Consider the following 24087-nt stretch of genomic DNA (forward strand, 5'->3'; position numbering starts at 1 on the left):
AGTTGGAGGAGAAAATCTATAACTCGCTCATGCATTTACAGTTAATATGTAGCTTAGCTTAGCACAAAGACTGGAAACGAAGACTGGAGCCGCCTCTGAACCTCACTCGTTAGCTTGTGATTTTTTGTATCGACGAACCAAAGACAAAATACGAGGCGCATTTTTTTGGAGTTTGATTTAACTCTGGGCAAGTTGAAGAGACGACGATGATGCAGGCGGCAGAACAACGATAAAAAAAAAAGTACGCAAACAAGTAAAGACGCGAGGCTGAGCAAAAGCGATGAGAGGCGCGCGACAAAGAAGCAACGCAATGAGCAGGAGACGGAGAGAGAAAATGCAAGTGAGAGATCACGGGCGAGAGTTGGCGCCGAGAAATGGGATGCGAGCGATGCCGGGCGATGATGAATAGGAGATATATCTCTTCCTTTTGTGAGCGATGATTACAGTGTCAAATCACAGACGGTCCTTTGTTAATCACCAAGCACGCCGGCCTTGACTAGCCACCCCACACACACACACACACACACACACACACATACACACACTCACTGCTGTCATTGTATTGCCACAGAAAATGTCATCGGACAATTATTTTTCACACACTCCGGGCTATTTGCAGCAGGATTGTTCATCTCTGCTTGTGATGGGTCGGCAAATTGGCGATGGGCCATAATTTGCACAAATAAATCGCTCCGCACATATCGGCACTTAGGCTTTTGCCATTTTCATCCCTGATTGCTGAAATCACTGCAAATGGATTCCTGACGGGTTTAAAAAACACGAGCAGACTCGAGAAGCTTTTCACATCCGCCGCAGTTTTCTTTCTTTTTTTTGTCTTCTTCTTTCTGTGGATGCGCTGTCACGTGACATTTATTTCTTTTCATTTGAGTTCTTGTTTACTTCATGTGAGCCAGTGTGTCTCCTCCTCGTGTGACCCGTTCCTTTCTCCTTCCTTTACGCGTGACATAAATCAGTTATAGCCAAGTAAATCAATTTCCGGCTTTCTTAGTTTGTTTGGTTGGCTAAGATGACGGCTTACGGCTGGTTGACCGGCAGACGCAAGGAAATACACACACAGGCACACATTTGAATACACACAGGGAATTGAAATAGAGAGAGCATGAGGAAGAATATAAATAACTCATTACATCACTATAGGAGGAAAAGGGAGGAGACGGTTCCCGCCATCATCGTATCGAAACATGGATTATGGATTAAATTGTGTTTTGTGGAAGTTTGCAACCTTAGCTTCACTAAATCTTAAAACATTCTGCATAAGTAAACAAGCTAAACATATGTTAGTTATTCTGGAGGAAAAAACAGTCCGATAGCTGTAACACATAGTTTTTGACAACAACAGTGTCACCCATTTGTTTTAATTCTTTTCTATCAACCACCATATCCATCACATCTCAGCCTGGGATTTGATTTTGTAGTGGCCGGGTGTAAATTGCCACGCTCTATCAACACGAGCCATAACCGCTTTAGCGGCCGTGTGCGGGCCAAAGCGGGCAAGGACAAGCCGAGGCCGTATCTGCAGGTTGCTCATATGGAGATGAATTATTCCTTTGAAAGCAAATTGGGTTTGAGCTCAGCTCTGCCGGAGCGAGACAGGACCTTGTTCCCTGCCTCTGATGTATGTGCAAAATGGACGCACTGAGAGGGAAAGTGTGTGTGTGTGTGTCTTTGTGTGTGTGTTTGCATATGAAACACGGAGCTGAACAGGGACCAAATGCGGCTTCGATATAGATTTTTCCTTTAAGTGAACTTATGACCGGGAATGAGAGTGTTGTGAGCCAATAGGAAAAAGCCCTGAGACTGAGACGGAAAAAGATGCATTCAGGGGTTAGAGGAGCGAGAGAAGAAACAATTGTTTGCCTGATAGAAAGCTCTGAATGGAAGGATTGGACGGGAGCGTTTCAGCTGCGCCGTCCGCCGGCAGCTTTCATGTGGATGTTTGAGGATGACCTCACAGGGTCACGGAGAAGCCACACACGCTTTCACTCTCTCTCTCTCTCTCTCACTTTTATCCACAGAGGTCGGCCTTTACAAGGGAGCAGCAGAGAGAAAAAAGGATTTTCCTTCACGAGCCCTCGGCCTCTCTGTCCCCTTCGGCTCATCCCCCCCAAGGGAGAATCCATCACTTTTTCTATACCTTCAGGCCTCAGCCCTCCTCCATTCTTCTTCTTCTTCTTCTCGATTCTCTCCCATGCCCATCCTCCTCTCTCCCATTCGGTGTTCAGAGCATCTCTGCTGTGTGGGGTGGACAGCAGCGCCAGGAAGGAAAGGAGGAAGAGAGGTCTGATTTTCTCCTCACCTTTCTGTTTGTCCAATCTCAGCAAAGGATCCCCGTCCCCGTGCTCTATTATTGTCTCCTTGCTCTCCTCCAACACCCCTGATCCTTCACCCTCTCCTCCAAACCACACAAAGTCTCCCTTTCCTGCCCTCACTAATGCTTGTTTTATTCTCTGCACTCTCTTCCTCTCTCTCTCTTCCTCTCTCTCTCTCTCTCTCTCTCTCTCTCTCTCTCTCTCTCTCTCTCTCTGCTGCAGCATCACGCTCCTTTTCTTTCGGATGCTAAGGAGACGGGGCTGTAATTTGCCGCCAGCTCACGTCAAGTGTTTGCGTACGAAACAGCGGCGGCAGCGATCGCCGAGCGAACCTCGCGGCATCCTCCCGAGTCGGTTTCCCACGGCAACACCGTGAAGCCTGGCGAGTTTGACACAACGGAGATTAACGAGCCGGAGACGAGACGAACGAGCTCCAAGATCTGTTGTTAAGTTGCGGGACAACGTACATCGGGTGTGTCCCCAATGAGGTTGTATTATTCTGCTTTTTTTTTCCATGAGCAACTGATAATAATACAAAAGTTTTATTTAAAAAAAAAGGACATGCAACAAGTTATGAAATGCCCTCTAAAGATCAGATTGCTAAAATAAATAAATTTGACTTCCTCCTAAATAGCCTTCGCTCTCTCTCAGTGAGTGTGTTCACTTTCTCGTGCAGAAAACTGAATTGCATCATTAAAAGAACATTGTGGATCAAAGCGTTAATTCTTCTGTGTGAGACTTTTTTATTTCACTTTATGTTTCATCTTCCAGTTGCAAAAGACAAAACTGATTTCCCTTCCCTGCCCTCTGGTTCTTATATAGATGTATAGATAATTCATAAATCCAGAGGTGGTGCTCTTACTTCTTGTGCTCGCGTGCTCTTGTTAGTATTTGCAGGACCGCTGCAGGACTTTGTATATGCAATGTGTGTGTTCAAGGTAACCCAGTGCAACACGGTGGCTCTGGTCTACACATGCACTCGGGAGCAAGCTATATCCGAACTGTTAGTGGGATCAATTCACCGCGTATCCGAAAAATAATCTATTGAGCAATGTAGGCTTCATGTGAGGCGTTTAACAATGAACCCAAACATGCCCCTCCACTGTGAGCTTTTCCCATCACAAACCCACAGCTGACATACTGTATAAAGTTGTCAGATGTGTGTTTTTTGCAGCGCTCAGCCGCTCACTCACACGCACACACACACACACACACACACACACGTAACTGCAGAGCCAGTTTGCAGAATCAATCTCTGTGTATCTTTATCCTCCGAGAGCGCCAGCGAGGGCGGTGGAGATGAAGACGTTCCACAGACCGAGAACAGGTACATCCTCTGATCCTCTCGCCTCCCATCCGTCTCACCTCCTACGTCCCCCGTGGATGCGGGAGGGAGGGAGGGAGCGTGCGGGCGGGTGGGTGGACGAGCGTGCCGGTGAGCGCGCTGTTTCCACGTTCTCCGCAGCTTGCCGCTCAGGGAGCCCTCTGCCTCTAAATAGGTGAGGGTCTGTTTTATGAGCCCTTAACAGCCAGCACTCAGGCCAGATGGTGCACTTATCAGCTACTCCGTGTGAGTGTGTGAGTGTGCGTGAGTGTGTGTGTGTGTGTGTGCGTGTGTGGAGCATCAGCCAGAAAGCAAGAAGTAAATATTTGTCAAAAGCAAAGAGGCAGCTGGTTGTCTGGGGGACTTTAGAGTAACAAGACTCTCTCTTAACAAGCAGAGCACACACACACACACACACACACACACACACACACACACACACGGAGTGTCACTGGTGTCAATAAGAAGTGAAAAGCAGGGATTGTGTTTATGGAGTTTAGTTTTTTTTTGTATGTTTCTGGCCGTTGATCAACAGACAAGCTGTGAATAAAGTTTTCAGATTTTTACGAGGCCAAAAGGGGAATAAAAAGATGGAGGCTACAAAATGACATGAAAGCAACAAACAGCCCATGTTTTATGGGGAAGCGACGGACACACGGTGCTGTAGACCAGATTAAAAATGAAACAGTCACACAGTTTGGGGAACTGGCCTTGTTTACCGGCTTGTCTAGTTACCGGGTTTATCTCTGTGCACACAGCGGATGAGATGTGACTCAGATGAGATGTGATTGGCCGTTCACGGGTTGAAGAAATGGACAGGGCCGACTCTCGAGAGGGTTCTCATTCGTGCATGCTTGATCAGATGGATGGACTCTATGTGAAAGAGGTCGCTTATAATGACCAACGCGGAGATAATATCGCCTGACTCTGCAGTTTTACAGCTTCTTTCAGCTCATTGTTTAGCTTTTACGAGTTTAGTTCTTTGTTGTTTTCTCTTCTCCTCCCCTACCCCCCCCCTTGTCTCTAAATGATCAATAGAGCACATGTGCGCCACCTGCTCACCGCCAGCGACGAGCCGGTGAACATTAAGCCGCTTGTGAGCAAAGCGTTTGGCTGGTGGAGATGAAAACAGAGCTCAAGGAAGAGTGATTTTTTTTAATTAAATCAGCAGGTGGCCAGAAACACGAGTCTAAATGAATGCTAATGTTGCTATGTATCTGTTCTCTGTGTAAATAACAAACTGTTTGCTAGCGAGCGGCTGCCTCCGTCCCTCCACTGTGTACAAAGAGATAACATTGACAGCTTACGTAACTTTGGGTGAGACAGAAGACGCGCATGATGCACAAGAGCTCATTTAGAAATGTAAAAAAAAAGAAAGAAGGAAAATGAGATTACATTATTTTTAATTGCTGATAAAAGTCCAAATATAGCGCTAAGTAATGATCTCTTCAAAACCTAAACACAGTATCAATTACATCAGGTGTAACAAACCAGCCACCCGATCAACCTTTAAAGAAGCCGTCGCTCCTCTTCATAGATTAAGATTATTCATCCATTAAGGCGACTTGTTCCTTTAATTAAAACATGTTGATGAATGAAATGAAACCATTCTGGCAGACAGACATTACAAAGGGCTCAAAGTACTGAAGGTGTCTCATCCCCACATGTCCCTTAAGAACACACACACACATACACACACACACACACACACACACACAAGCTTTCTCCTGGTCACGGCCATGTTTTGGTGCATTGGGGAGGGGGGGGGGGGGATGTCATGGCCGCGAGGCGAGACAACTGGCGCCGATCACCATGGTAATGAACCATTATCCAACCGTCCCTTCGGCGATCGTCAGTTATTGTTGCCACGGCAACAGCCGAGGCTCCCTATAGGCCCGCGGTACACGGTACGGCTGAAAAGTATCGCACGTCACGTGACGTCGACGTGGAGGACGCGGGTTGTGCAGAAGTGCGGCTGGCTCTTTTTTTTTTTTTTTTTTTTTCACTGTTTTTATGTAAAACATTTTTTAATGGGCAAGAGACAGGCGCAATTAAAATGAAGCATGGAGTAAGCAACTCGTGCATGCGGCTTGGTTAATTGGCTTTGCACCGGTCACGTCGAGCTGCCTCCCAGAGCTTCAACAGGTAGAGAGCTAACAGGTGGGTCAGAGCTCGACACTGCTGCAGCGCGCATGAAAATAGAGGAATTGCTCCCTCTAGTGTTCATTTATCTTCACTTCGGCTGCTTTCATCACCCCGAACTGAGTTTTCCCTCCGAGAGGCCGTGCGCTCCCTCTTGTGGTCGCAGCCGGAACAGGTGAGCGTGATGGACTGATTCGTACAGGTATGTTGCGTCAGGCAAAACAGTACAACGAGTAAATCAACGATGCAAAAGTTTTGAACTCAGCTAACACAGAAAAAAAAGTTCATTTGAAAGCTCTTTGGTTATGAAAGCTGACCTTGCTGCAGCGCCACGATCAGCTGTAATCTTAAAGATTGTCATCATTTCCATTTCATTTCAACGTAGGTAAAGGAAATATCAATTATCAAGTATGTTATCTATCGACTGATGCTCTGCAGTTGGGAGTTGAGTGAGAGGAGAGGATAAGAGGAAGTGCAACATCCTAGCTCTCGAGGACGGGTGGAGCTCCACCACTTCCCCTGTCGTACTGTGACAAATATCACCGCAACCTTATGGTTTTGGTTTCACTGCCTTTTTTCTCACACACTCAGATGCGGAGGGAAATAAAACCAAATAGTAAAAAAAAGAAGAAGAGTGAACTGAAACATCGCTGAGTTAATTCAACTAGTGTGCGTGGTTGAATGGAATGGGTGGTAAACATCTAAATTTACCCCCCAGCTGAGAAGCTTTCTGTCCTCTGTGACGGCCCCTTCCCCTCTCTTACAATAGGTTAGGTAACAGACTGTAATAACTGTTTACACTACATCAACAACTGCTTCCAATAAGCAAAACACAATAAAGCTGACAGCTCATTACAGCCGCGTTTAACCTCCTTGTGACTAATCATTGCTGCTCCTTCTCCTCCTGGACGGAGCGAAGCCTCGAGCTTTAATAATAAGCCATCGCCCAAAGTAAATATGATACCAGCAGACATTTATTCCCGTGTTTGTCCATCGGCCCCTGCAATATAAAAAAAAAAAAAATAGGTGTGCGAGAAGATAAAGCAAATGCCAGCCTCCAGAAATAGCAGCAGCCCTTTTGCTCTTTTCCGTGATGCTGGCAGACAGATAACATTTACACCTGGCCGGCAAAAAAAAAACGATGACTGGACAACAAGAAGGGGAGGGGACGCCTGCAGGAAGAAGGCACCTCCTCTTATCGGACTCGTTTTTTTAAATATCTCTTTCACATTTTCTTCGAAGCCTCTCTCCTGCAGGGCCCCTCCTCGTCCAAGCTCTTCCTCAGTCCAGTCACGCATCCCGCCTGTCAATCCACGCACACCGACCCGACTCAGGTGTGACAATGACATCACGCATCCATGGCGTGAAGTCAAATGAGAAAAGGGACCGTCGAAATGCAACATGATGAGACTATTACAGATCGGCACCGGCCGGCGAAGGAGCGGCGACGCTGCCCTTGACAAGCGGGGAGGAGGCGGCCACAGGTGCCTGTGGAGCCACATCACCGCGCTGAGAGCCGCCGCGTGCCGCTCTCAGGTGTCAGCAGCTGCTGCGTTTGAACTGAGCAGGAGCCGGCCGGAAAGGGAGGGAGGGGGGAGGAGGGGAGGGAGAGGAGGAAGAGAGACAAACGAGGAAGGTTTTTGAGGGAGGATGGGAATAACTCATGGCGGGTATCATCGTCAAATTATAGAAGCAGCTGGCTGCAGACGAGCTCTCCGTCTCTCTGTCAGTTTGTTGGCCAGATTGAAAAAAATCTAGCCATCTGTGGTTGAGCCCGAAAAACAAAATACTGAAGTAATTTGTTTTGGGAAATGTACCTAAAAGCCCTCTCGCAGCGTGTAAATGAAACCAGACAGAAGGACACGCGCTCTGCTGGACACCAGCAGCTCTTACACACAGGTTCCTTCAGACCGATGCCAATTAAGTCACACAACTAACACAGTTTTATGATTGGAAGCCGTCAAATATCCTGAAGACACACATACAACACACACACACGGGGTTTCCCACTCGGCTCAAGCTGCTATATTCTATTCGGCTTCACTGTCGTCCACTCTTAGTAAGCCAGTTTGACTAAATCTAGTAACCATTTGTCCTTTCGTCTGTGTTTATGTAAATATGTTACAATGCACGATAAGTGCAAAAAGAAAGCCCTGCATAATAACGCCACCTCTTAGGAGATTTGTGGCAAGCCATAAAAGCAATCCTTGATCTCCAATCAAACGGGAGAGATCGCTTTCCCCATTACTTTCACCTTCTTATGAGAGCAATATAATGATAAACAACCTCAGCATTGTATTAAAATAAATGTGCACTGCAAGACCTCAAAAGCTAAAAATGTCAGTCGAGATATAAACTGTCTTTTAACACGTTGCAGCTGTGCTTGAATGATCCATCATTTAAACAGCACTCTTTAAATAATGAACTACAGGTTTGTAACAACTTCGTGATAAAAAATGTAAAAAAAATACTGTAATAAAGCAATTCTAAGTATGCAGATTGTGTAAAAATACACAGAAGACAGACAGCCGTTACTCACCACAGTTTACGGGGCATCGTCGCTCTCTGATAAGAAGCCAGGTCAGGTGCAACCTCTCGCCCTCCCTCTCTCTCTCCTTCTCCCCCCCTCCTCTCTCTCTCTCTCTCTCTCTCCCTCTCTCTCTCTCTCTCTCTGTTTCATCCCGTCTCTCCTCTATTATCCCCATTGGTCCACTTGTAATATTCATTCACCCTCACCACCTCTTCAAGACAAAAACCATAAACAGATGCATGTGTTTGCTCAAACACACACACACACACACACACACACACACACACACGCACACAGACACACACCCACACACAGGTTTGATTATGCGGCTATTAATGAGGTGTTGTGTGTACGGTGACGGCGGAGAGATCTCTTTGTAGCGAGCATGAGCAGAGAGGAACACGGAGGGGGGGTTAATGACAGAGCGGAGGGAGGAAGAGGAGGGAGAAAGTTGAAGCGGTTGGAGAAAATGAAAAGCACACCGTGAACCGAGAGTAGACGGGACGGAGAAAGGTAGAGGACAGCAAAGTAAAGGGCCTCACACCTGCTGCCCTGCAGCCACAGACTTTATACTGTGTCATCAATCGGATGAATTTATCACCTCGGCCTTCCACTTGGCTTTTACACTTCTCCCTTATTTCGTGGCTTTGCTCCCCTATATATTTCCAGCTACGGGCGACAGACTCAATAGAGTAAGCTTGGGAGCATGACAAGCTGCGAGTCATGCCTGCTGCCACTCAAAGTGGCATAGTTTTTATGGTTTTTTCCGCTGTATTCAAAACAATTTCAGAAATCCCCTGTTGCATGTCAAGCTTACACACACAAGACGATTATCTCACTTCTCAGCCTTTCCATCAGCCCCATTCAGTTTGGATGTTAAGTAGGAGCCATTATGAGTTTGGGTAGACAACTATGAATGTGAATGTATCAGTGTCTTTTTATGTAGTTGTGTTGTTTAATGTGTTACCAGGGCTGAAAAAAAAAAGAAGCTTGATCGTGATTTTTTTTAGCTGGGCTCTTTTTCTGGGAGTCTGCCAACACGATGCATCGGACAGGTAATCTACACAGCGCAATAGTTCATTTAAAGTGGCATTTTGAACCGCAAATAGTTGCCTTTAACAAAAACAAAAAAAAAGCACCTGGCCATGTTGGATACAACGTTGATTGATTAAGAAGACGTCTGGACGCTGCGACAACAAATTACATCGGAAAAAAAAGAATCCACGACAAACTATCTATCCGTCTCTCCTATTAATCCTCTTCATTCTGCAGTGCCGTCTCTGTTTGTCGCTGTCGTAACTCAAAAGGGGCTTGCCTGTGCACTGTTTTCTTACATCTAACACCTGGATCAAACACACACACACACACACACACAAGAGCACACACACAAATTGGTGCTATTCAGTGTCTCGGCAGAGCGGCGGCTCAAGCAGGAGTCACGACTCACTGATTCATATTCAGGTCCACTCCAGAGCAGACGGTCTAATGACACCTGGCCAGGGACCGAGGGAGACAATGGATGTGTGTGTGTGTGTGTGTCTGAGAACACTGTAGATAACACACCTATTTTATATATGACTTTTCTTTAGGCTGAAGCTGTACGTCTGAAACAACAACCCTGCGTCGCTCAGTGTGTTATCATTGTGACGTTGTTTAGATTATTAAACAGGCGTATTCAAAAGACTTTCACGTACAGAAACCTCATGTTAACTATTCTCATAAAACCTTTCACAGCCTCAAAATACATCTGAAAGGCGTCCTTAGTCTTCATATGTTATTAGTTCTTGTATATGCTACAAATACAAGACGATCGTCTGTTTTCTTAAAAATTAAAGCACACTTGCTCTCCGTGTGACGATCCGCCACACGCTTGGTGCTTATTTACCCAAACTAACCTTTGACTAACTAATAAGGTCAACGGTTTCCCTCCAGTGTCTGACAAACATGATGGAAATCTCGCGAGGCCGTTTTGAGTGTCCAGATGAAGAGCTCCTACACGTTGATGAGCGGACGAGGAGGGAAAGAGATGGAGGGCAAGAGGAAGGTGAAGCAGCTGCTGCAGGACTGACGGATCGTTGCTCCCGCGGGTGCTGAGACCTGACGCACCACAGAGGAAGAATGCCGAGAAAAGAGTGGGACCCGTTGCTGCCCAATGCTCGACATTCATTTATCTGCGGGCTCCTTTGCAATATGTTGTCAGACTGTTGAATATAAATCAATCTGAGCAGATCAGATGTAAAAACAAGAACCTCACACTGACGCTGCATGACTTCCCTGGAGGCTTGTGTTTTTTTATCGGCCGCCGGTTACAACTTTCTCCATCAATACTGCGGTGATTAAAAAAATGTTGTCCCCATTAGGCTCAAGGTCTAAAAATGGCCAGAGTTACCCTTTAGATTAATTCATCTTGATCGAAGTGCATCGACCTGCTTTGTTGCAGACACAGACGCTCATTTCTGGAAAAGTCTAGAAACAGGTGGAAGACATCCTGCAGGACTGCCATCTTTTTATACGCTTTTAAGACTCAATTTTAAGTCTTGTGACGATTGGCCAACATCCAGAGGACTCCTGTCGTCTCTCTGAGGGCAGCGGCTGGCATTTCTTAGCTTCAGTGTAGACAGCGGCTGTCCGTTGCACCGTCAGGGTTTACAGTCCGATGAGCAACTTGTGACGTGAAAATGGAGCGGAGACACGACGACGATCAGATTATTTAGAAGCTAATTTTAAGCTAAGGCTAAATTAGGCACGAGAGCATTTTGTGCAATGCATTCGGCCTCTTCTGCTCTCTTCATGGTCTGTTTACCTGCAAGCAACTAAAGCCTGGTAAAATCTCTGAGGTCATTTTTCTCAATTTCACATACTTAAATTCACCTTTTTAAAAGGCACTTGCATATGAAACATACCCATGTGTTGCATGTCAACATTTGCAGATCAATCTCAGCCCTTTATATAATGAGGCATTGTCCTACGGCACAGTGTAAAGAGATAATATGGCCTTCAAGCTGCAAAATTGAGGCTTGATTTTCGAAATTCTTCAAATCTCTTGTGAAAAGATTCCTTTCCTCATGCGGATGAACTGTTTTGGTGCTTGACATTGGTTTAGCAAAGGTCTTAGGTCCATAAAAGCAGTGGAATATATGAATAAAATGGTAGATAAATGTAAATAAATGTCTGATACCAAATGTTTTGTTATCGTTTTTTAGTAATTGGTCAAAACTACTCTGACAACAAATGGATTAAAATACCAGAATATTGTTTTCCGATACCAACAGATATCAGTGTAAAGAGATAACATCTGGAGTGATGCAACTTTTTTACAAAGTCTGGACTATACAGTTTCTAAAATCCTCCACACAAAGTCACTACGCGACTTTGGACAGGCGGCACCAAGATGGCAGACGTGGACGACTCCAGCCACGGCAAAAGGAGCAGGAGAGAGAGGAAGACACGGGGCAACACAAAGGTTTTAACGTGTTTGTTCAGAGAGTAAACGTCAGTGTAACAAACTCCAAAGTGAGTGGGACACGATCCACATGCACACGCACACCCCCTTCACCTCCCATCACTACAGCAACCTCCATTAGCGCGGCTCGCCGGTGGTTTGTTTTTTAACAAAGAGAAGCTCCTCGCACATCCTCATCTGACGAAGCAGGCACACGGCTCAGCGGATGATGTTCACATTAGCTCTCCACTCCACTCCAGAACTAATTTGCCCTTAAAAGAAAGAGCCCATACACCTCAAATGGTCATTTGTCACTTCAAATTATTGGATTTTTACAACTTGCTCAATCCAGTCGCCCGTCACAAACCCCAACCCCCCACTGTTGCTTCTCCTTTTTACAGCTAAAATTGTAAAGGAAACTCATCATTATCTGTTGAACGTCGTCCCATTGTTTGCAAAACACAGAGCAGCCAAAGAGAGAGCGAACAATGGCAGCTGTCCAATGAACCAAGCATCAACAACACAAGCGGGGGAGCAACACGGCAAGGCTTACTGCAGCTCGTACACCGTGCAGGACACTGTGGCCGTGACGGGTCACATGGGTTGAGATCGGCAGAATAATCCCTTCCGACATTTGTCCAATGTCTATTTTTGGCTTGAAACTGATCAATAAGACATCTATCAGTGCTGGTGAGGAGGCTGGAGAGATGGAGAGCTGTATCGCGTGTGACACAGATATGTGGGATATGTTTGTGCAGAAAAGTTTCTTGAACATGAGCAGAGATCTTAACATCCAGGGTTAGGGTTAATGGATTAAAATGCATGGATGGATAGGCACCACATGCACATTTAAAAAAGGTTACTTCTGCAATCAAAAGACACGAAAGCAGAGGAGTTAGGGGGAGGAGTCACAGCGACACTCAGCAGGGTCACAACATTAAGTGAGACGAGTTGATTGAGAGGTGAAAACATATTTAAAAGCAACACAGAAAGCCTGAGAAAGTGCATTATATTTGTTTTTTCAATATATTTTGTCACCTGACCCGTGAGTTTTGGGTTTTCTTCACATAAAAAAAAGACATTTCCTCCATAAATTGATGCAGAAAACGTCACCAGAACAATGAAGTGTTTTAACACACATGGTTTAAACTATACAGCAAGTCTGCGTAGCCCAGTTATATTAGACCGTTATGTCATTTCATGAAGTTGAGTTCTACTTTCTCCTCCCCTGCGGGACCATCCTCTGCATTTGACCCATCCTTACTCTATTTTGGAGCAGTGGGCAGCCACAGTTCAGCGCCTACAGACCCGCTCCACCTCCGAGGCCAGCGTGTTGATCAAGGGCAAAAGCACGAGCGCTGCTGGTGTCTGTCACGCTGGTCTGTGCACATAAACCAGAGGAAACTCACCCTGCTGGTGGGATCTGAACCCAGAAGCTTCTTGCTGTGACAGTGGTACAACAAAGTGAATCAACATGAATCACCAGCTTGAAATGATGCATCGCTGTTCATCCCAGTCTGAGATTTAATTGTGGCCTTGAACAAATTAACACATTAACTGTCCAGTAAAGCTTTGTGTTGTTTTTTTTGTTTGAAGACACAAAGAAATCTGGAGTTCTTTGACCGAAAAACAAATGGGCACAGTACTACTGTACAAGTAAAGCATTAGAATCGTCGAATTATATTAATAACGCTGTCATGAATGTACAGACCCCAAAATTTGAGTAGTAGTAATTGTAAAGAAAATCCTCCATAAAACGTGTTGTATTTTACTTCAAGATATAAACAAACATTTGGTCCCGAACAAACGTCAATAATCACAGTAGCCTAAATGTAGCCTTACAGGATCCGCGCGGGGACGGGGGTGTTGTGTGGAACTAAAACCACAAACCCACATGAACACCTGGGAGCCACAGTACAAACACAGAGCTTAACTACACCTGACTCAAGCAGCATGAAAGGGACGGTGATTTGAACCGCTTTCCCCCCACGTGAAGGCGAGAGAGGAGGTGGGTAAAGAGTAAACAAGGACGTGACGAAGCATTACTCTCAAGTGAATCAGTTGTCGAGCTTTCAGAGTACCTTTTAAAGCCCAAGCCACCGGCTCAGTGTTCATTTGTGAAACTGTTACACACCAGCGCGTCCCGGGAATGTTTTTCTGTTTCTGACTAATCAAGATGAGAATATTAACTATGACGCTGGATCCTGAAGGTAGATTTTTTTTTTTAAAAAAAGGAACTTACCGTGCTTTTAGTGCAGACAAAGTGGACTTGTCAATCCTGCAGAGAGAGAGAGAGAGAGCGAGAGAGAGAGAGAGAGAGATTATTGATCACACTACAAACTGCTCCAACGGCACAATTACATTATTGGCTGCGAATGCTTTTATTTTTTTATGCTCGTACAGCAGTAAGGACATAAGACACCACACATTCAAGAGGGCGAGGAGTGATGCTCCATGAAGGGGGTCAAAAATAAGTGGGCTCATTTGCATAGATTATCTTTAATTCACATGGTGGAGCCTGAGGACCGATAATGTGTGTCCAGGACAGAGCAGAGCAGAGCACAGAGCTCACTTTATGACAGCGGACTTGATTGAACAAGGTCCATCTCCACAAGCTGCTCAGACCGGTTATGAGAAGCCTCCGTGTTGTGTTTATCGGCGATTTATTCATGCTTCACTACATTCTGTTCGTACTGAAAACACGGAGAGTCAGAAGATGTCAAACTGACAACCTCTCGCTTCACAGCTGCTATTTGCTGCCGACAATAGAGGGGGATCAGTGTGAGGCTTTTGTTTGAGGGAATACATTGTACATTCAAATATATTGCTAGTGTGTGTGTGTGTGTGGGAGGGGGGGGGGGGGGGGGGGAGAGTGTGTGTGTGTGTGTGTGTGTGTGTACATATTTAGCACTCTCACATGCTTCTCTAAAGAGGATGTTATGAAATGATTTCTTTAATCGCATTAATTTGCAGACTGAACCACGCCTGATCCAGCTCATGTAGATACACACACACACACACACACACACACACACACACACACACACACACACACACACACACACACACAATTTGAATTTTCTCTCAGGGTTTATGAACAGTATCAGTCATAATTTGCATTCCAGCAGCGTCAACAGAGTTATGTTTTACGTCACAATGTCATTATCTAGACATTCACACGCCAAGATTATGAAAGGTCCACATTGAGCAGAACCTGGTGAATTAGTTCACGCGGCCGGGCAGCTTCAGTCTGCATGATCCATCATTTAAAGATGCACCTCGGTCAGCTGAAATACAGTTAGTTATGAGAAGAAACGCAAACATTCCCAGCGGATATCTCACACGCGGTTCCTCTGCCGCAGTGACAACTGATTTTCTCGGCGGTATCTGATCTTGCTGACAAACGTTAGCCTCGTTCATCTTGTGACGGCCCTGCAGTCCGTCTGCCCTCACGGGACGCACACAGCCACACCGTATCACCGTATCATCCAACATCCTGTGCAGGCTTTATTCATCCCACATGGTCGAGATTAAGGTCAAAAATACTACGATTGACTGCGTTCGTGTGCATGTGACCACATCATGGAGCCAAAACGATGCAAAAATCCTGCGTTTTGCTTAGAACTGGCCATCCACATCCGAAAAAGAGAGAAACTGATTATTTAAAGCTTCATGTGACAAAATGCATAAGAAGAATCGTGCGTAGCTCTTAAAGGAAAGTGTCCATAGCCTCCTCGGAGGCAAAGTGTATCATTTCAATGCAGTTATGTTTTGATGTTCTTTCTTTATAAGGAACAATTAAAAGACGTAACATACAATGTGCGGCGTGCGATGGCTTAGTGCAGAGCTTCTTCCTCATATAAGATCACCGAGTGAGGAGGAGGCGTGTGCATGTTATTACCCCACCACAGTGCGTCTGCTCGTCCGTCTTTGCCGCACACAAAATGTAATCCGTTAAAGCCCATGAATTCTCATAAAAATAATCCACTAATCTTGCCCCGCATTTACTTTCAGTTCAATCTCGGAGTCAGAACTGACAGACGGCGGCAGAACATCTCCTATTTGGCCTTGAAGACGATTTAACATGAAAAACTGTCAATGAGTTAAGATAATTTCACTTTTTTTCCTTACTTTTTTTTAGTTTTCGAAATAAGAAAAAGTGGCCTAGCATATATTTATATTTATACGCACATTTTTAAGAGAAAAATATTCTTCCTGGGAGAGTTCACTGAAGCGGGACAGTTTATTCCATAATGGGAGGCTATGATTTGTAGAGGAATTATTATGAAACGTTTGCACTGACGAGCCACACATCACACAGTCACACAACATTTGAGTGTGATGCTGAGCTCAGACAAGCGAGAATCAGATTGAACGAAGAATCAAAGCGTTGGATCCGAGGCCTACTTTTCGTCCCGTGGTACTATGGGTAAAGCCCCCAAAACACTTGATTTCACAGGGCCGATATCGCAATGCACAGCTGTTTTCACGGTGAGGTTGTCAAATTGGTGGAGTGTACAACCGTTTTTCTGAAGAAAATCGGACTGTTTTTGTTTGTTTGTATGACTCGTTCTCCCTGATACGTGCAATGTGCAGCTCTGCAGCTCTGCAGCTTTGCTCCAGGTTATGTCAGCTCGTCTGGCGGGACGCGTCGCCGCAGCCCAGCCGGGAAGGTTAAGTGCTTTGAAGCGGCGCTTCAGAGTCAGAACAGACAACGAGCAGGAGAGAGCCGGCGCGAAAAAAAACAAACACTCCCATCTGAGTGTGTCAGCGCCAAATGGGCTCCCTGGCACCTTCTCCTGTGCTGCATCATGGGAAATCGTAACGGGCCAATGGAGCAGGGGGACATGACTCGGCCCATATAGTCCCACAGCAGGACAGGAGCAGCAACAACAACAACAAGAGACAAAGCAGCCTGTTGATTGTAATCCTTTCCCTGAACGGAGACAGCACAGAGTGAAACTGTACATTCTCCCTCACACACACACTCACACGCACACACACACACACACATACACACAAACAAAGGGCCGTGTCAGAGGTGTGACAAAGAGGAGCGGCCTCGGCCCTCCACCCATCCTTCCTTTTAGAAAAAAGAAACGACATTTCTGAAACACACACTCCCAACATGCAGCACATACACATCTCAGCAGCGTGGTCGGCACCATTTAAACTCACTGTACAACCGTATTCAGGACAATAAGAATGTGCATACATAATGCAGGCAGACACACACACACACACACACACACACACACAATAGCACTCAATGAAAAGGCAACATACCATCCAAATCCACCGAATGACACGCTTCTCCTCCTTCTCTGCATTTTGTCAGACTGAACTTCTGAGCAGTCTCTCTCGCTCTCAGGCTCTCTCCTCTGGGAAGTGTATGCTCTGCTGACAGTCCCTTTCTCTTTACTGTGTATACTTACACTTTGTGTCTCTCTCTGACCCAGCCTCCCTCATTCCCTCCCTCCCTCTCGTCTCTATCTACGCTCTTGTTTTTCCTCTTCTCTTCTCTTCTTCTTTGCGAAAAACCCGCCGCTCCAGAGTTGTCCTTTTTTCCACTTGACCAGTCAACTTCTGTCCTCAAACACTGCTCGTTATCTGCCTTTCACAGACCGTTAAACACAGACACACACACACACACATTCACACTGACACATACAGGTACACTGAAACACACATTTCAGCAGGGGGAGGAGCCAGACGAGGAGGGGCCACAAGCTCCCGTCTGGCCCTCTGTGTTTGCGTCACATGCAGCAGCAGCAGCAGCCTTTTGACTCTTCAATCGTCGCGCCGGTCAACATCAGCGGTCTGCCCGCATGCCCACCACACGCAAACGAGGTCACTTCCTGCGCCGAGTAACCCGCGGTTAGCCGAGTGGCCTCTCACAGTAAAATGTAAAAAAAGAAAACACTTTGTGAATGGGCAAAGATACTTAAATTACAAAACACACAACACCTGATACAGTCAGATACATTAAAAACAATTAAACACTGAGGTGATGTTTCCAGACGAGTAGTTTAAACCGCTATAGTTAGTTTTTATTAAAACTTCCCTGCAGCTGAGTGAAACTAGAGCACAATATTAAACGATTTAAGGAAGTTAGACACACAGAAACCTCCCATGCTGTGACCAGAGGGAGTGTCCTTCCTGACACCCTTCCTCCTCGATACAGATTTGACGGGTCTCGCTGTCAGTTGACGTTCCCACGCTCAAAGTACTGAGAGCTTCAAGAAGCCTCACGGGGACACTTTATGATTCAGCATCGAACGAAATGATACAGATCTTGAAAGCTATTCTTTGGAACAAGGTTATCTACTTAAGCAGGAGCTGCATCTGTTGAAATGAAGAGCTCAATACGTCCTCATTTACATCATTTTCCAGTTTCTTTTGAGGATTACATTTGAGCTTTTGTGCTAATTGTAAATTGGAGTTCAAAGGCAACTAATGGGCCTGAAACAATCGAATCAATGAAGCTGATAGGGTACCAAGAAGATTCCAGGTTTCATTTTTCATGGGAAACCTTAACTCAAATGTCCTTTATTCTCCGAATAGAAACTTGATTTGATTTAACATCACTCCACAAGAAGTACTCACTGGGTCCATGAAACCAAATGAGCACTTCTGAAGCCCGTCGAGAACGATTTTCCCAATTAAAGGTTATCAGCGCGCTCTGAGTCACTCTCTGTTTGAGAATGATGAGCGGGTGATGTGTCACGATGCCCAGGTGGACATACACAAACGCAGATACAAAGAATATCAACCCAGCTGAGGTAGGAAGTCATGCGGGCACACCCAAAAGCTGATTTGCTGGCCGAAACAATTGGAGCAGAGCAAAGCCGACAAGACCCGTGCAACACAGCCGAGCCACAGAACAAAGGAAAGGAAAAAGCCACAAAGGTGGGAAGTCACACAAAACACGGGACACATGAGGCAGGGATTCCAAAATAAAACAGGAAGTGAAAACCAAGAGACACCATGACAGGATGAGCTCTCAGCCCACATGTTCATTATGGTGAGAACGGCAATAACACACTCCACTGGCATGACTGATATCTAAGTAATATCCTAATATCTGAAGATAATGAAAAAGAGAGAATAGAAAATAGCTTTCATGTAATAAAACATACATGTCGAGTCCGAAAAAAGGCCCAAAAGTCGACAGACGCAGTTATAGGAGCTAGCTGGTGAACAAAGTGGAGCGTGTCGGTGCTACTGTTTTTATTTGGAGCTGGCAGCTGGTTGTTCACACGGATAAAAATGCACAGAAATGATGAAAAAAGGCACGTCTTGTACACGAACACTGAACTCTGAGCACTGCCACGCTAAAGAGGCACAAAAAAGGGGCTTATGCGTCATTTCGCCCGTCAGGAAATCAACCTTATCAATATGCAAATGAGCTGTATTAAAAAGCAAGATAAATGAACGAAGCGCGAGCTGAACAGACGCGTCGGGGCTTTCCTTCGACTCTTTTAATGCTCGCTCATTTTCCACATTGATCCCTTGTAAGCTCCATATCAATGGAGCAGAAAACCCCCTGGGACACTCCGAGATTAGATAACATTCATGATTGCTTTATTGATCCCAATTATAAACGCCTCAGCCGTGTTTCGTGACACTTTTATACTTCTGCTATTATGCCAATTCAGTCGGTGTGTCGAGCACATACTCGATACACCGAATGAAGATGTATTTAAGCTTGATTGTACATCAGGCTTAAATATAGCGTTGTGTTGCTATAGACACTGGGAAGACAGCGGCGCTTTGCTCCTCGATGTGATGACGTGCCATCGTATCACAACGTCACGTTCGTCTTGCTTCATGTCACGCGTGTGTGCAATCATGTGCGTATTGCACCTGGCTGCTAATGCAATGTTTTTAAATCAGCGCTTAAGAACAATTTGAATTGATAACACGTGTTGCTTTCAGAGGCTTGAAAGAGTTTTACCGCTGAAATGTTGGCAAGTGGGCTGCTGTCAGCCGTCAGTTAGATCATGTCACCAGGTCGCCACAGCGTGGCTGACATTCGGTGTGTGTGTGTGTGTGTGTGTGTGGGTGGGTGGTTCAGAGAAGTGAGGAAGACAGAGGAGAAAGAGAACTAAACTTGAGCTCCATATATATCGTCTCAGTCTTTAAACCCGCAGGACATGTTTTGACCACCAGGGAGCAGCAGAAACAAGTTGTGAACGCGTACCGTCAGCCAGTATGGAAGCCCATTCCCCTCACCAAAATAATAAAACTTAAATCATAATTATGAGATAAAAAGTCATAATTATGAGACAGTAAGTGCGAACGCGCTGCTTGCGTTGTCTTCATATGTCTCTTCATCCCCTCGCCGGTGTTTTAATTACCATAAATTATGACTTCCTTTTGTTTGTGTTTGCATAGGCTGATGTGCAGCTGATACTGCAAACTTGTTTGCAAACAGTTGCTTGTTTACACGACCGAACCCAGCGGGTGCAGACATGCCTGGTCAGCTATTTCCCGGGTCTTTGTGCTAAGCTAAGCTAATTGCCTGCAGCTCTAATGCAGCTAACTCGGCTGCAGCTAACTCGAGAGTGACGTCCATCTTCTCGTGGAAGTCTCCTCCAGAAAGTCAAACTTTTGCTTTAAGTTTTGCGAAGGCAGAATTTCCAACAGCGCCATTTTTCAGGATTGTGACCTTGGATTAGATTATAACGTGAACACTTTAATCCTGGAAGTAGATTAAAGGCTCAGTTCACTCAAATCATAAAAAGACATGTTTTCTCATTTGCAAGAGTTTTAAGATAAAAAAAAACACTTATTAAAATCTTCTAAAATCATCATCCTCGGTACGCAGAATAATTCAGTGACTTCAGTGTTTGTTGAGCATGGATTATATGTAACGCTGAATTGAGTTGTTTAATGCTTTGATGAGAAACAATTGTGGTTTTGCAGATTCAGCCGCTCAGAACCTTTGCAGGTAAAACCCAAACTGTCTCCCATCCGACTCGAGCATGTTTTCCTCCTTTGTAAAGATGAAAACTCTGCGAAAGAAGAATGTGAGATTTCCTGTTTATTCATGTTTCATAAAAAACCGCGAACATGAGCGCTAAGTGAAGGCTGCCAGACGCATGACGGTGCAGAGCGGGCGTGAAACTGTTGTCTCACTTCATGTCTCGCCGAAAACATTTTGGGAAATTTCATTAATTATATTTTTCACTGTGTTCCCGCTCAACTGTCTCTCTCTCCCCCCCTGTCAACCCAATTTTGTTTATTTCAAATACGTTCCTCGTCTCGTTCTCAAAACCTTTCGTCTCACACTGGCAGTGAGACACCGCAGCGTTTCCATCTTTATTACTTTTGTGCCTTCCACGGCGCCCGTCCCCTCCTCCATCCCTTCGCCCTCCATGCAATAATGTATTTAGTCGTTAGATGGATTCCCAGGAGGCTGATGAACGCCCAGACGGATGTGAGAGACCTTTCTCTCTCCCTCCATCCGTCCATCCATCCATCTATCTATCCCTCCCTTCTGGGTCTCTAATAGGTTACTTAGTCATGTGAGGTTTTTCAGGAGGGTTGCTGATTTAGAAACAGAGCTGATGCTCTGATTTAATGACTCCTGTCTCAACCACATTCATCACCATCAATTACTTACACACACACACACACACACACACACACACACATGGATGTTCACATAGACAGAGGTACCAAACCTGCATGTTATGCATCAGCTAGAACAATATTTCCAAATGCATCTATTCATTTCTTTTAACATGCTCACCTGCACACTGACTGGTAAAGTACAGCCTGCATCTTATTTACCGTAAATATTTCTAGCAATGCGTAGTGCACTTCATACACTGATTGTGCAATACTGTTATCATATTTTGTGCCTCATTTCTTATTCTGTGTGTCAGCAAAATAAGCTTTTCATTGCACAGAGTAACTGTCTGTTATCTGTGCATACGACGAAACAAATATATCTGTATTTGACTCTTGAATCTCTGAAGATCAGTAATTCATAATCATTAGATAACCAGCGACCGGTTGTTTGCAACAGGTACCACAACGGATCCATTTATCATATGGGAAGTTATGACGCAAGCAGACGTTGCGTGATTCCTCATTCAACCAATCGTGGCGATCAAGAGATAATCCAATTGTGAATACATGAAAGCACATGATATCCTTGAACTAATTATGGAGCAGAATTATGGATAAACTAACCCGGTTTTCTTGGTGAAAGAGAGCAGCCTGGTTGTTGTTGTTGTTGTTGTTGTTGTTGTTGTTGTTCCTACTCGCCATGGTGAAGGTTGTTCTCATGCTATGCTTCATACTATTCTTACAAAGAAACACAGACATGCACCAGCAATTGTGAGCCAACAGTAAACAAGACTGCAAGCCAGTAAACAAATTTGGTTATACAATTCTCAAATATTGGGTTTGAAAATCGCCACGGGAGTTTGGCATCCTTGTGACTTGTGTTATTGGATTGTCGTTACTGATGTATTGATGTGTCAGAAGCACATTATGTTGTCTCGTGTTGTGTTGTCTCCGGTGGAGGCGGAGGGCCTCCGCCCAACAGGAGATCCACATACTGCATGTACGTGGAGTAAACAAGTAGTGACAATAGTCACGTAAAAGAAAACATAGCTAAATGTTACACAACACTTCAGTTGACAGCAGTTACAGCAGTTCCTCTACACCCAACAAATCGCACATAGTTGCGTTGCTGTTCCTGCAGGAGAGGCTGGTGTTACATCTGCGACGGTCTGCACTTTCATGACTAACACAAATGTGACGATTGAAGGCGCTTTGAACTTTACCGAAGCAACATAATCACCAGACAGTTATGCAGTGATCCACTTGTATTTATATTTCATAAGACCTCCTTCGGCTGTGAACATGGGAGCCGTTTGGCTTCCTCGGGGACCGGAGTGTGCACGACAATAAATTGTATTTTTACTATTTTTTTGTATTCCTCTAGACTGTTACTAGCTCTCATTATTCTTTATCCGTTTCATGTCTCCCCTTTTCTCATCTTTCCCTCTTCAATAAACCTTTTTTTGTTGTTGTTGCGTTCTATTTTTATTTTTCCCACTTTCTCTGTAGTTCTTCGCTGCGCTGGTGGATTTTAGTCAAAGTGACAGCAAGCCCACCCATACACCCACTCTTCCGGATCACGTGCACACACACACACACACACACACACACACACACACACGAATGTACACATCCGTAATCACAGACGACCACAGATAGTTATATACACTACAGCACTGCCTGAGCTCGTGCACACATACTTGGCCTGTGTGCACATTCATGCAGACAAATCCACACACACACACGCACACACGCACTCACGCACGCACGCACGCGCACACGCAGCACCTCCTCCGCCCACGGCCTCCGCAGTGCCTTCATCCCTCTTCTCCCCCCATTGCTCACTCTTCCAGACGACATTGATCAGAAAAGAAACATCCATTTCATTCCCCGTATTCTTCCCCTTCACTGCGGCTCTAACGAACAGCACGCGGACCCGAGACCCCCGCGAACACAACGAGAAACACCCGCAGGCGCCACGGCGAATGCTCGGCCCACGCAAAAACAATTCAATCAGGTGCGCTCGTGAGAACGCGGCAATTTCCTCCCAGTGTTTTATTGTCCACTTAATGGGAACACACAAAATGAAAACACAGGCTGCGGAAGTTTTAAAGCAATTCCCCCGCTGCGGCTGCCGTGACTCACGTGCCACCGTGTCAAAGTTCGCATTGATCTCGTCACCAAAGTCGGTGTGGGAATGACCAGGACGAAGAGGCCGATTTGTTTTGGGTTTTTTTTTTTAAAACAACGAGAGACAAAAGAAAACCAATCGCGCAGGTGAGGAAGGATAGAAAGGCTCGGATATGGTTCTCGTAGCGGTCTACGTGGGGAGGAGGAGGTGCCATCAGGGATGAGACGCCACGCCCGCACGAGGAGCGAGTGATGGAGAAAGAGGTGCGAGGGGGAAGAGGAGGGAGGGAGGGAAGTGAGAAGAAGCGTTGGCAGATGGGCTTTAACGAAAGATGGTTAACGACGAGCAGAGGAAGGAGGAGAGGTGTGAGGAGGAGGAGGCAGGAGGGAGTGCGTCGCCTCCTTTGAGTGACTGACTGGGATTGACTTCTATCGCCTCTCAAGTGGACGACACAAGTCACACTGGGAGGCAAAGGGATGAGTCAGGGAGTGTGGGAACAAGATAACAATTCACTCAAAGATTCAGGAAACCAGGTCGTTCACATTAAAAGGGGAATAAAACCCCTGATGGACAGTTTTTTTTTTTTTTTTTTTTGCCCTCTATGCAGAA

At 45.4% G+C, this 24087-nt stretch overlaps 1 protein-coding gene across 2 annotated transcripts in view; it reads right to left on the bottom strand.

Moving 5' to 3' along the window:
* Positions 1-24087, bottom strand: part of rap1gap2a (RAP1 GTPase activating protein 2a) — a 77517-nt gene that overhangs the window by 50366 nt on the left and 3064 nt on the right. The window contains exons 1-2 of one of the 2 annotated variants that reach the window (XM_068584255.1): positions 17055-17173; positions 14011-14046 (exon numbers count right to left, since the gene is read on the bottom strand). In XM_068584255.1, coding sequence (XP_068440356.1) covers positions 14011-14046; positions 17055-17098 — 80 coding nt within the window. In that variant the 5' untranslated portion in view covers positions 17099-17173. Of the gene's footprint in view, positions 1-14010; positions 14047-17054; positions 17174-24087 lie in introns of those variants that run through there. The other variant, XM_068584257.1, reaches the window with a different exon arrangement.

This window comes from Clinocottus analis, unplaced genomic scaffold, assembly GCF_023055335.1.
Source record: "Clinocottus analis isolate CAN_PGR_092001 unplaced genomic scaffold, fCliAna1.0.p SCAF_2, whole genome shotgun sequence".
Classification (NCBI taxonomy): Eukaryota; Metazoa; Chordata; class Actinopteri; order Perciformes; family Cottidae; genus Clinocottus; species Clinocottus analis.